The sequence below is a fragment of the Neodiprion lecontei genome, chromosome 1, assembly GCF_021901455.1.
Source record: "Neodiprion lecontei isolate iyNeoLeco1 chromosome 1, iyNeoLeco1.1, whole genome shotgun sequence".
Lineage (NCBI taxonomy): Eukaryota > Metazoa > Arthropoda > Insecta > Hymenoptera > Diprionidae > Neodiprion > Neodiprion lecontei.
In genome coordinates this window covers 32,211,200-32,224,620 of record NC_060260.1, presented here as the reverse complement: position 1 = coordinate 32,224,620, position 13,421 = coordinate 32,211,200, and the positions used below count along the sequence as shown (strand labels likewise).

Below are 13,421 nucleotides of genomic sequence, written 5' to 3'. Positions count from 1 at the left end.
ACCCTCGGGAACTCAGAAAACGCAGCAAAAAGAGCGTGGGACCAACAGCAGAGAAATGGCGAGCAAAAAAGCACCTGCTGAAAAACGTCGAATACACAGGATCTCGTTTTTTGCTGTAACTCTTGATTCGTTGATCGCAGCCTATTGGGACTGCGCCCAATCGATTTCTCTCGCAAAATTACGTCAGAATTATGCAAGAAGGAATTTGTTCTAGCACTTTTCAAAATCGCGAAAATTTTCCCCAAAAACACAAAGGGGTTAGTTTTACTTTTTTTTTGGGCAAAAAACTTTTGGTCTCAGATTCGATTTAAATGACCCTTATCCAACCAATTGGACCCTCAGGAACTCAGAAAACGCAGCAAAAAGAGCGTGGGACCAACAGCAGAGAAATGGCGAGCAAAAAAGCACCTGCTGAAAAACGTCGAAAACACAGGATCTCGTTTTTAGCTGTAACTTTTGATCCGTTGATCGCAGCCTATTGGGACTGCGCCCAACCGATTTCTTTCGCAAAATTACGTCGGAATAGTGCATGAAAGAATTCATTCCGGCACTTTTAAAAATCGCGAAAATTTTCGCCAAAAACGCAAAGGGGTTAGCCTTACTTTTTTTTTGGGCAAAAAACTTTTGGTCTCAGATTCGATTTTAATGACCCTTACGTGACTAATTGGACCCTCAGGAACTCAGAAAACGCAGCAAAAAGAGCGTGGGACCAACAGCAGAGAAATGGCGAGCAAAAAAGCACCTGCTGAAAAACGTCGAAAACACAGGATCTCGTTTTTCGCTGTAACTTTTGATCCGTTGATCGCAGCCTATTGGGACTGCGCCCAATCGATTTCTCTCGCAAAATTACGTCGGAATAGTGCAAGAAGGAATTTGTTTCAGCACTTTTCAAAATCGCGAAAATTTTCGCCAAAAACACAAAGGGGTTAGCCTTACTTTTTTTTTGGGCAAAAAACTTTTGCTCTCAGATTCGATTTTAATGACCCCTACCTGACTAATTGGACCCTCAGGAACTCAGAAAACGCAGCAAAAAGAGCGCGGGACCAACAGCAGAGAAATGGCGACCAAAAAAGCACCTGCTGAAAAACGTCGAAAACACAGGATCTCGTTTTTAGCTGTAACTTTTGATCCGTTGATCGCAGCCTATTGGGACTGCGCCCAACCGATTTCTCTCGCAAAATTACGTCGGAATAGTGCAAGAAGTAATTTGTTTCAGCACTTTTCAAAATCGCGAAAATTTTCGCCAAAAACACAAAGGGGTTAGCCTTACTTTTTTTTTGGGCAAAAAACTTTCGGTCCCAGATTCGATTTAAATGACCCTTATCCAACCAATTGGACCCTCGGGAACTCAGAAAACGCAGCAAAAAGAGCGTGGGACCAACAGCAGAGAAATGGCGAGCAAAAAAGCACCTGCTGAAAAACGTCGAATACACAGGATCTCGTTTTTTGCTGTAACTCTTGATTCGTTGATGGCAGCCTATTGGGACTGCGCCCAATCGATTTCTCTCGCAAAATTACGTCGGAATAGTGCATGAAAGAATTTATTCCGGCTTTTTTCAAAATCGCGAAAATTTTCGCCAAAAACACAAAGGGGTTAGCCTTACTTTTTTTTTGGGCAAAAAACTTTTGGTCTCAGATTCGATTTCAATGACCCTTACGTGTCTAATTGGACCCTCGCGAACTCAGAAAACGCAGCAAAAAGAGCGTGGGACCAACAGCAGAGAAATGGCGAGCAAAAAAGCACCTGCTGAAAAACGACGAAAACACAGGATCTCGTTTTTAGCTGTAACTTTTGATCCGTTGATCGCAGCCTATTGGGACTGCGCCCAATCGATTTCTCTCGCAAAATTACGTCAGAATTATGCAAGAAGGAATCTGTTCGAGCACTTTTCAAAATCGCGAAAATTTTCCCCAAAAACACAAAGGGGTTAGCCTTACTTTTTTTTTGGGCAAAAAACTTTTGGTCTCAGATTCGATTTCAATGACCCTTACCTGACTCATTGGACCCTCAGGAACTCAGAAAACGCAGCAAAAAGAGCGTGGGACCAACAGCAGAGAAATGGCGAGCAAAAAAGCACCTGCTGAAAAACGTCGAAAACACAGGATCTCGTTTTTAGCTGTAACTTTCGATCCGTTGATCGCAGCCTATTGGGACTGCGCCCAATCGATTTCTCTCGCAAAATTACGTCGGAATAGTGCATGAAAGAATTTATTCCGGCTTTTTTCAAAATCGCGAAAATTTTCGCCAAAAACACAAAGGGGTTAGCCTTACTTTTTTTTTGGGCAAAAAACTTTTGGTCTCAGATTCGATTTTAATGACCCTTACGTGACTAATTGGACCCTCAGGAACTCAGAAAACGCAGCAAAAAGAGCGTGGGACCAACAGCAGAGAAATGGCGAGCAAAAAAGCACCTGCTGAAAAACGTCGAAAACACAGGATCTCGTTTTTCGCTGTAACTTTTGATCCGTTGATCGCAGCCTATTGGGACTGCGCCCAATCGATTTCTCTCGCAAAATTACGTCGGAATAGTGCATGAAAGAATTTATTCCGGCTTTTTTCAAAATCGCGAAAATTTTCGCCAAAAACACAAAGGGGTTAGCCTTACTTTTTTTTTGGGTAAAAACTTTTGGTCTCAGATTCGATTTCAATGACCCTTATCCAACCAATTGGACCCTCAGGAACTCAGAAAACGCAGCAAAAAGAGCGTGGGACCAACAGCAGAGAAATGGCGAGCAAAAAAGCACCTGCTGAAAAACGTCGAAAACACAGGATCTCGTTTTTAGCTGTAACTTTTGATCCGTTGATCGCAGCCTATTGGGACTGCGCCCAATCGATTTCTCTCGCAAAATTACGTCGGAATAGTGCATGAAAGAATTTATTCCGGCTTTTTTCAAAATCGCGAAAATTTTCGCCAAAAACACAAAGGGGTTAGCCTTATTTTTTTTTTGGGCAAAAAACTTTTGGTCTCAGATTCGATTTCAATGACCCTTATCCAACCAATTGGACCCTCAGGAACTCAGAAAACGCAGCAAAAAGAGCGTGGGACCAACAGCAGAGAAATGGCGACCAAAAAAGCACCTGCTGAAAAACGTCGAATACACAGGATCTCGTTTTTTGCTGTAACTCTTGATTTGTTGATCGCAGCCTATTGGGACTGCGCCCAATCGATTTCTCACGCAAAATTACGTCAGAATTATGCAAGAAGGAATTTGTTCTAGCACTTTTCAAAATCGCGAAAATTTTCCCCAAGAACACAAAGGGGTTAGCCTTACTTTTTTTTTGGGCAAAAAACTTTTGGTCTCAGATTCGATTTCAATGACCCCTACCTGACTAATTGGACCCTCAGGAACTCAGAAAACGCAGCAAAAAGAGCGTGGGACCAACAGCAGAGAAATGGCGAGCAAAAAAGCACCTGCTGAAAAACGTCGAAAACACAGGATCTCGTTTTTAGCTGTAACTTTCGATCCGTTGATCGCAGCCTATTGGGACTGCGCCCAATCGATTTCTCTCGCAAAATTACGTCGGAATAGTGCATGAAAGAATTTATTCCGGCTTTTTTCAAAATCGCGAAAATTTTCGCCAAAAACACAAAGGGGTTAGCCTTACTTTTTTTTTGGGCAAAAAACTTTCGGTCTCAGATTCGATTTTAATGACCCTTACGTGACTAATTGGACCCTCAGGAACTCAGAAAACGCAGCAAAAAGAGCGTGGGACCAACAGCAGAGAAATGGCGAGCAAAAAAGCACCTGCTGAAAAACGTCGAAAACACAGGATCTCGTTTTTCGCTGTAACTTTTGATCCGTTGATCGCAGCCTATTGGGACTGCGCCCAATCGATTTCTCTCGCAAAATTACGTCGGAATAGTGCATGAAAGAATTTATTCCGGCTTTTTTCAAAATCGCGAAAATTTTCGCCAAAAACACAAAGGGGTTAGCCTTACTTTTTTTTTGGGCAAAAAACTTTTGGTCTCAGATTCGATTTCAATGACCCTTACCTGACTAATTGGACCCTCAGGAACTCAGAAAACGCAGCAAAAAGAGCGTGGGACCAACAGCAGAGAAATGGCGAGCAAAAAAGCACCGGCTGAAAAACGTCGAAAACACAGGATCTCGTTTTTAGCTGTAACTTTTGATCCGTTGATCGCAGCCTATTGGGACTGCGCCCAATCGATTTCTCTCGCAAAATTACGTCGGAATAGTGCAAGAAGGAATTTGTTTCAGCACTTTTCAAAATCGCGAAAATTTTCGCCAAAAACACAAAGGGGTTAGCCTTACTTTTTTTTTGGGCAAAAACTTTTGGTCTCAGATTCGATTTCAATGACCCTTATCCAACCAATTGGACCCTCAGGAACTCAGAAAACGCAGCAAAAAGAGCGTGGGACCAACAGCAGAGAAATGGCGAGCAAAAAAGCACCTGCTGAAAAACGTCGAAAACACAGGATCTCGTTTTTAGCTGTAACTTTTGATCCGTTGATCGCAGCCTATTGGGACTGCGCCCAATCGATTTCTCTCGCAAAATTACGTCGGAATAGTGCATGAAAGAATCTATTCCGGCTTTTTTCAAAATCGCGAAAATTTTCGCCAAAAACACAAAGGGGTTAGCCTAATTTTTTTTTTGGGCAAAAAACTTTTGGTCTCAGATTCGATTTCAATGACCCTTATCCAACCAATTGGACCCTCAGGAACTCAGAAAACGCAGCAAAAAGAGCGTGGGACCAACAGCAGAGAAATGGCGACCAAAAAAGCACCTGCTGAAAAACGTCGAATACACAGGATCTCGTTTTTTGCTGTAACTCTTGATTTGTTGATCGCAGCCTATTGGGACTGCGCCCAATCGATTTCTCACGCAAAATTACGTCAGAATTATGCAAGAAGGAATTTGTTCTAGCACTTTTCAAAATCGCGAAAATTTTCCCCAAGAACACAAAGGGGTTAGCCTTACTTTTTTTTTGGGCAAAAAACTTTTGGTCTCAGATTCGATTTCAATGACCCCTACCTGACTAATTGGACCCTCAGGAACTCAGAAAACGCAGCAAAAAGAGCGTGGGACCAACAGCAGAGAAATGGCGAGCAAAAAAGCACCTGCTGAAAAACGTCGAAAACACAGGATCTCGTTTTTAGCTGTAACTTTCGATCCGTTGATCGCAGCCTATTGGGACTGCGCCCAATCGATTTCTCTCGCAAAATTACGTCGGAATAGTGCATGAAAGAATTTATTCCGGCTTTTTTCAAAATCGCGAAAATTTTCGCCAAAAACACAAAGGGGTTAGCCTTACTTTTTTTTTGGGCAAAAAACTTTTGGTCTCAGATTCGATTTTAATGACCCTTACGTGACTAATTGGACCCTCAGGAACTCAGAAAACGCAGCAAAAAGAGCGTGGGACCAACAGCAGAGAAATGGCGAGCAAAAAAGCACCTGCTGAAAAACGTCGAAAACACAGGATCTCGTTTTTAGCTGTAACTTTTGATCCGTTGATCGCAGCCTATTGGGACTGCGCCCAATCGATTTCTCTCGCAAAATTACGTCGGAATAGTGCAAGAAGGAATTTGTTTCAGCACTTTTCAAAATCGCGAAAATTTTCGCTAAAAACACAAAGGGGTTAGCCTTACTTTTTTTTTGGGCAAAAACTTTTGGTCTCAGATTCGATTTCAATGACCCTTATCCAACCAATTGGACCCTCAGGAACTCAGAAAACGCAGCAAAAAGAGCGTGGGACCAACAGCAGAGAAATGGCGAGCAAAAAAGCACCTGCTGAAAAACGTCGAAAACACAGGATCTCGTTTTTAGCTGTAACTTTTGATCCGTTGATCGCAGCCTATTGGGACTGCGCCCAATCGATTTCTCTCGCAAAATTACGTCGGAATAGTGCATGAAAGAATTTATTCCGGCTTTTTTCAAAATCGCGAAAATTTTCGCCAAAAACACAAAGGGGTTAGCCTTACTTTTTTTTTGGGCAAAAAACTTTTGGTCTCAGATTCGATTTTAATGACCCTTACGTGACTAATTGGACCCTCAGGAACTCAGAAAACGCAGCAAAAAGAGCGTGGGACCAACAGCAGAGAAATGGCGAGCAAAAAAGCACCTGCTGAAAAACGTCGAAAACACAGGATCTCGTTTTTCGCTGTAACTTTTGATCCGTTGATCGCAGCCTATTGGGACTGCGCCCAATCGATTTCTCTCGCAAAATTACGTCGGAATAGTGCAAGAAGGAATTTGTTTCAGCACTTTTCAAAATCGCGAAAATTTTCGCCAAAAACACAAAGGGGTTAGCCTTACTTTTTTTTGGGCAAAAACTTTTGGTCTCAGATTCGATTTCAATGACCCTTATCCAACCAATTGGACCCTCAGGAACTCAGAAAACGCAGCAAAAAGAGCGTGGGACCAACAGCAGAGAAATGGCGAGCAAAAAAGCACCTGCTGAAAAACGTCGAAAACACAGGATCTCGTTTTTAGCTGTAACTTTTGATCCGTTGATCGCAGCCTATTGGGACTGCGCCCAATCGATTTCTCTCGCAAAATTACGTCGGAATAGTGCATGAAAGAATTCATTCCGGCTTTTTTCAAAATCGCGAAAATTTTCGCCAAAAACACAAAGGGGTTAGCCTTACTTTTTTTTTGGGCAAAAAACTTTTGGTCTCAGATTCGATTTCAATGACCCTTACCTGACTAATTGGACCCTCAGGAACTCAGAAAACGCAGCAAAAAGAGCGTGGGACCAACAGCAGAGAAATGGCGAGCAAAAAAGCACCGGCTGAAAAACGTCGAAAACACAGGATCTCGTTTTTAGCTGTAACTTTTGATCCGTTGATCGCAGCCTATTGGGACTGCGCCCAATCGATTTCTCTCGCAAAATTACGTCGGAATAGTGCAAGAAGGAATTTGTTTCAGCACTTTTCAAAATCGCGAAAATTTTCGCCAAAAACACAAAGGGGTTAGCCTCACTTTTTTTTTGGGCAAAAACTTTTGGTCTCAGATTCGATTTCAATGACCCTTATCCAACCAATTGGACCCTCAGGAACTCAGAAAACGCAGCAAAAAGAGCGTGGGACCAACAGCAGAGAAATGGCGAGCAAAAAAGCACCTGCTGAAAAACGTCGAAAACACAGGATCTCGTTTTTAGCTGTAACTTTTGATCCGTTGATCGCAGCCTATTGGGACTGCGCCCAATCGATTTCTCTCGCAAAATTACGTCGGAATAGTGCATGAAAGAATTTATTCCGGCTTTTTTCAAAATCGCGAAAATTTTCGCCAAAAACACAAAGGGGTTAGCCTTACTTTTTTTTTGGGCAAAAAACTTTTGGTCTCAGATTCAATTCGTATGACCCTTTCCTGACTAATTGGACCAACAGGAACTCAGAAAACGCAGCGAAAAGAGCGTGAGATCAACAGGAGAGAAATGGCGAGCGAGCAAGCACCTGCTGAAAAATGTCGAAAACACAGGTTTTCGTTTTTTGGCTGTTACTTTCGATCCGTTGCTCGCATCGTATTCGGACAGCGCCCAATAGATTTTTCTCCCAAAATTACGTCGAAATAGTGCAAGAAGGAATTTGTTTCAGCACTTTTCAAAATCGCGAAAATTTTCGCCAAAAACACAAAGGGGTTAGCCTCACTTTTTTTTTGGGCAAAAACTTTTGGTCTCAGATTCGATTTCAATGACCCTTATCCAACCAATTGGACCCTCAGGAACTCAGAAAACGCAGCAAAAAGAGCGTGGGACCAACAGCAGAGAAATGGCGAGCAAAAAAGCACCTGCTGAAAAACGTCGAAAACACAGGATCTCGTTTTTAGCTGTAACTTTTGATCCGTTGATCGCAGCCTATTGGGACTGCGCCCAATCGATTTCTCTCGCAAAATTACGTCGGAATAGTGCATGAAAGAATTTATTCCGGCTTTTTTCAAAATCGCGAAAATTTTCGCCAAAAACACAAAGGGGTTAGCCTTACTTTTTTTTTGGGCAAAAAACTTTTGGTCTCAGATTCAATTCGTATGACCCTTTCCTGACTAATTGGACCAACAGGAACTCAGAAAACGCAGCGAAAAGAGCGTGAGATCAACAGGAGAGAAATGGCGAGCGAGCAAGCACCTGCTGAAAAATGTCGAAAACACAGGTTTTCGTTTTTTGGCTGTTACTTTCGATCCGTTGCTCGCATCGTATTCGGACAGCGCCCAATAGATTTTTCTCCCAAAATTACGTCGAAATAGTGCGCCAATAAATCCACTCACTGCTAGAGACTCTAACGTTTCCCTCAGAAATCTGTCAATGCGATTTTCTATAGATATTGTCGTGCCTAAAATTATCGACATTTGAAGACTCGTTTTCCAATTCGAACGCTGTGGATGTAGCGAGAAATCAAAGTATGTATCTTCAAGAATCAGTAAATTAATAAATAAATAAATATTTTTATTTATACATAGAAAGTACGCGATTATCAGTCAATAGCGTCGAATTTTGATGCCCCCACACGTTGCGATGTGCATCTCTTCTGACTTCATTTGGTTAATCAAGGCCCACATGGCAGCTGCTCGTAACTTAGACACATGCCCACGTTGTTTTCGGATGAGAGACCGTTGTCCTCGCCGGGACCAAAAGCTACTCGAATGTGAAATGGTGTCGCTGATGTTTCCACTCGACAGTTTCCCTCGTCGTCCAACTCGCTCTGGTTGCACAACGAATTTCCACAGTGTTCCAGATCACAAATACCGGCACCGTCGTTTCCAGGCTGAAAAATGAAACAAGCTGAACGTACGAACGTAGAAGTCATTATCAGCTTCTACCGAAAAGAGTAGAAGACAAGATATGTTCCTCCTTAGGAGGTGATAAGTGTAAGGTAATTGTCGCAGCCATAATATCGAATTCACTAATTCCATTCAGAAAGTTCAATTCAGATCTTGACTAAAAGATGATTGCTAAATGGAGCTCACCGTGATGAATTCTTCGAAGTCGCAAGGAATCAATACGCGATCTCTGCATCGCGATGCGCTTTCAAAAACGGGAGCACCAGTTCCGGAGCCTTCGCCTTGCACCACCTGACCCTCCAGTCCCCCCATATTTGATGCTGGTCCGGTTGATCGGGGAGGACCGATGCGGAAAGAGTCCGTTGCGCAGGGAGCATAGGAAATGCTGCACATGCCTCGCTCCTGACGGACACACAGAAGATGATCTTGGCTAGCCAGGTACCGCCCGTTAGGTAGGTAGTTTAGGGTGCGTAACGTCCCTCTGGGAGTAACGTGGTACTGGAGACATCCGGCGGGAGCCCTTTGCTCGAAACCGACCTGCGTGATCCGCATCTCCCACATCCTTGACTCCAACGAAGATGGTAGCCGGAAGTTCAACGTTATCGGACCATCGTCGACGTCGACGTAAACTTAGAAGGGTGAATAATTGTTAGGAGAGAGCTGTACACATCTTCGCACTACGGGTATTCGAATAGCATAGTTAAAAGTCATTGCAGCAAGGTTCTGACCTCTTCAAATCCAGTCAAGTAAAAATCGTCGCTGCTCAAACGGACATTCGGAAATGTCAGGCTTATAGCTCTTTTCTTTGATCTAACCAGCAGTTAACTTTTTTCCAAAACACTCAATTCTCCGATGCTGGAATCGTATTCAATCTCCTCAACACGATTTTTCAACTAAGTGACAAGAAATATCAAGCTAATGACTTTTTCCCTAGGGAATGAGACGGTTACTTGGTGTCGACTAGCTTGTATATATATTATAGGTCACGGAGAGCACGCGAAACGTTGAATGTGGAATATTGAATGTTAAATCTGACACGGTTACGGCTCGTCAATGGAACACGGCACCATACCGTCTAAAAATAATTTTCTTTACAGCGGTGAATTCGATGCACACCAAAGTTAACCAATTTCAATTGGCCATTGCAGTGTGCAGCGTTACAAGTTCGTTAATTATTATTTCGTGAATTTAGTCGGATATTTTCACGGGAAGACGGCTAAGCAATCTAAACGGTGAATAAAAATCTCGAAGCACTGGATATTGTTTCTACATTACAAAATCTGATGACTTTTAATTGCAAAATAAATCTTAAGTACGAGGAGGCCGTACTACACGTAGTGTAATCAGTAAGACTTTAAATAAAAAAATCTGCCGACTTATGTAATCAAGATGCAGCAGGTTTTGTTGGTTTGACAAAGAAGTGAAAAAAATTGTCCAGAACATTAGAAACCGGTCGATTAAGTTTCAATTGTTTGCGATATTATCACATGCATCTGGTAATATAACCAAGGAATATACCAATGTCTCGATTGAATTTCATTCACGTCGAGTTTTACATGTAGGATTGAGAGGGGAGGACATCCGAATAAATTCCCGATGGGCTGGTTTTCGGAACGGTGACATCTGTGCCCCTTTTTTATTCGTCGAACCAGTGAAACGTTGGCTGCTACAGCACATCCTTTGTGGAATAAAAAAAAATTGTGCTCGTTCTTGAAACCGCGCTGACGTTGTTTATGTGGGTAAAAAAATCTGTGTAATTATATTTGCATACGATAGATTCTCAATCCAATTGTACCCATACACCGACCTACTATCAAAACGACGCACTTCTTTAACACATATCTTTATATCTGGATGGAATTTAAGCGTATATGTCGGTATCCACGCCTACATAAATGGAATAATAAAAGCTTCTCACTGTGTTGACCGCTGTTCCAACCGCAGAGATTCAGGCTTCCGATGCCGGTCCGGATCTCCATTATGTCTGCGTCACAGATACCGGTTCTCCGGTTGGGCTGGCCCTGAAAACCATCAAGTATGTATGCCATCAAGGGTTTGCTTTAGTTTCATAAACAAGAAGAAAATTTTTGTCGTAGGTTAGTAATTGTAATATAGTTTCTTACGATATTAAAGTGTAAAAAATCGATCCGTAGCTGGCTGACTTGAGGATCTATCTTTTTAACGGTCAACGAACAGTTCATTGACTGGTTAATCAAGTTCGGGAATCCCGGGCTCGTGACGTAGGTTAAATTATTTTGAACCTCTTCGCCACAGCTTGTTGTAACTATAACATAAAAGAGTTGTTGAGAAAGGAAGGTTTACATTGTAAAATACCAAACGAACGTATATAAATCGGTGACACCGTTAAAGCAGCGATAGTTTATACCAAAGAAATGTCCTTTGCTACCCATCTTTATTACGGAAAGATAGCGAGCTTCACCAAGCCTTAAGTGTTCGGAAGAACTGTGTAAAAATTCAAGCTCTCTCGTGAACTTGTATGGTAACATAAGATACCGTTCGCGACAGGGCAGCAAGACAAATTCGACAGATAAAACTGTTTCAATTAATAGAGCCAAAAAGGTGATCCAAACTAAATACTCATTTATATGTATACTTTATTTTTATATTATCCATTGTAAGAATAGTGCAACTGTATTTGTAACAGTCGATAAGGCCGAGTGTTGATTGACTAGTCTATAATGTCTTGATATTTATCCTAGAAACAAGTTTGGCAACTTTCAGTCTCATTGTCAGTTATTTACCGCTATTCATTTGTCTGTTGCTTGTTTTTCGATTTTCCAATAATTTCAGAGCTGGATATTGGCTTGAACGGGATCTGAACACGTCGATATACATACCTATATATATTGTAGGTATTTACGTGATATCAAATAACTTTTGGTTACTTACAAATACAGCAAACCCCAAAACCAAGGGCACATGGGCCATGGGATTTCCCCTGCTGAATGCGACACTCGTAGGTGTTCATGCAGATGCCGACCCTGCGCTTGTCTTCGGACAAACATTCCTCTTCGACAGGTATAGGAAAAAAATTCAATACTAAAAAAAAAAGAACATTTTGACGTTATGATTACGAATTTACTGTCATTCAGACTTCCACTTACTTAAAAGTTAAGACTGTCAAGTAATAAGAATATTGAAAAATTACTTTCACAACATTCTGCTTACTCTACACAGTTGACCCTCATATTCTCAGCTGATTCACATTGACATACTAAGAGAAATACTTTTGGGATTTAAACGCATCAGCAGTCTGTACAGTAATTATGTGAGTAATTATGTGAAAGAATAAATTTGTAATAATCATCGATCAATCCCTACTTACTACTGAATACATTTACATCATTCTCTTGCAAAGTAATGGACCTTCAAGCTTTAGAACTGCTCTTTCCGAGAAGCGATTTCAAAAACCCTCTAGGATATTAAAATACTACCAGAACCAATAAACACAATATTCGCATGTTCCAAATGTTTATTAGACAAAAAGATAGCTACTCACCACGTGCGTCTCGACCACCGCCGTCGTAGAGATCAAATGTGTTGAGAGGTAGACTTGGAGTGAGAGGCCAAAAGTCAAAAATCGGCCACGCGAACGTAGATGCGAAAAGTTCTAACATCAAAAATACCCCGGTACCGGAAATGTTACTCATACTTCATTAACAATAAAAAGTAACTGACGTAAAATATATTAGGTATTTAATTATATTAAGTTGCGGAATAATCAATGTAAAACACCTGTCGCGTTGCAAAAGTCAGTCAAACGGCTCTTCGCTCACTTTGCCCACGCTCGAAGCGATTCAGCGACGTTCAAGGTCTCCCGCGAACCCGGAAGACGATCCGCAAACTAGGTGAACATTCCCCCCCATTTCTCCATTCCCTCTTCTTCGGCAGTATTGCATACATAGAAGCGTTGTAACGCGATGATATATCATTTCCCGAAGTAATCAGACTCGCAAGATTGAAGAAAAGGCCTTCTACGGGAGGTGCAGACCAGCGGCTGGGCAATTGAGGGATTTCTCAGAATTCTATAATTTTTCAGAGTGAAGAATCGTATCTCCAATACAATATAAGACAATAATTAAATACATATAATTCTTTGGTGAACAAGAGGTATCCAATCGTTGCAGAGGATCATTTCCACATAACTACAGATGATAGGCATTACTTTCAGAATTTTGGAAACTTTTGATGCCAGTACAAAATGTATACTTGGTGTAAGGGCATATGTTTCTAGACAAGAATGCTGATGGGCAGTGAACAATTCCAACATATTTCAAAAATATCATGGTTAAAAATTAAATAATTTACAGATAACCAGGATCTCCATAACACTCAGTGGTTTTTCTGGTTGTTTTTAATTGTCAATGAAAATTACGTGAGCAAAGTACAGTGTTTATTTCTCCTGGATTAGCTGTGCGCGGTACTTGTTATTTTCAAAGTGGATTTGAAATTAGATCACATCTTCAGTATGGGTGATTTTAATCACGAGTGGTTGTAGACGGTAGTTACTACCGGCCGCATGCATTCACTTTCTTTTGTAGACGGATTTTCATTCGCCCTAAGACCAACTGCTGAGAACCAAAGTAAATATCTCATGAGTCGCCATCCCGTAAAAGTTAACCAAAACAACATTTTTAGATCGGAGCGTATTCCATCAAACTGA

At 41.6% G+C, this 13,421-nt stretch overlaps 1 protein-coding gene across 3 annotated transcripts; it reads right to left on the bottom strand.

The window, feature by feature from the left end:
- Window positions 1–8,381: 8,381 nt before the first annotated feature.
- LOC107219389 lies at window positions 8,382–12,778 on the bottom strand. Of its 3 annotated transcripts, none has more exons than XM_046729806.1 (7): window positions 12,494–12,778; window positions 12,258–12,413; window positions 11,648–11,797; window positions 10,861–11,021; window positions 10,656–10,758; window positions 8,924–9,366; window positions 8,382–8,721 (listed from the first exon to the last, which is right to left on the bottom strand). In XM_046729806.1, exons 2-7 carry the CDS (start codon window positions 12,406–12,408, stop codon window positions 8,503–8,505), a joined length of 1,227 nt encoding a protein of 408 aa, XP_046585762.1. In that variant the 5' UTR covers window positions 12,409–12,413; window positions 12,494–12,778; the 3' UTR covers window positions 8,382–8,502. The 3 variants fall into 3 exon arrangements, with proteins under 3 accessions (XP_046585762.1, XP_015513075.1, XP_046585763.1); XM_015657589.2 differs by having other exon boundaries at window positions 12,258–12,409; XM_046729807.1 differs by having other exon boundaries at window positions 12,258–12,368.
- Between the last annotated feature and the right edge of the window lie 643 nt (window positions 12,779–13,421).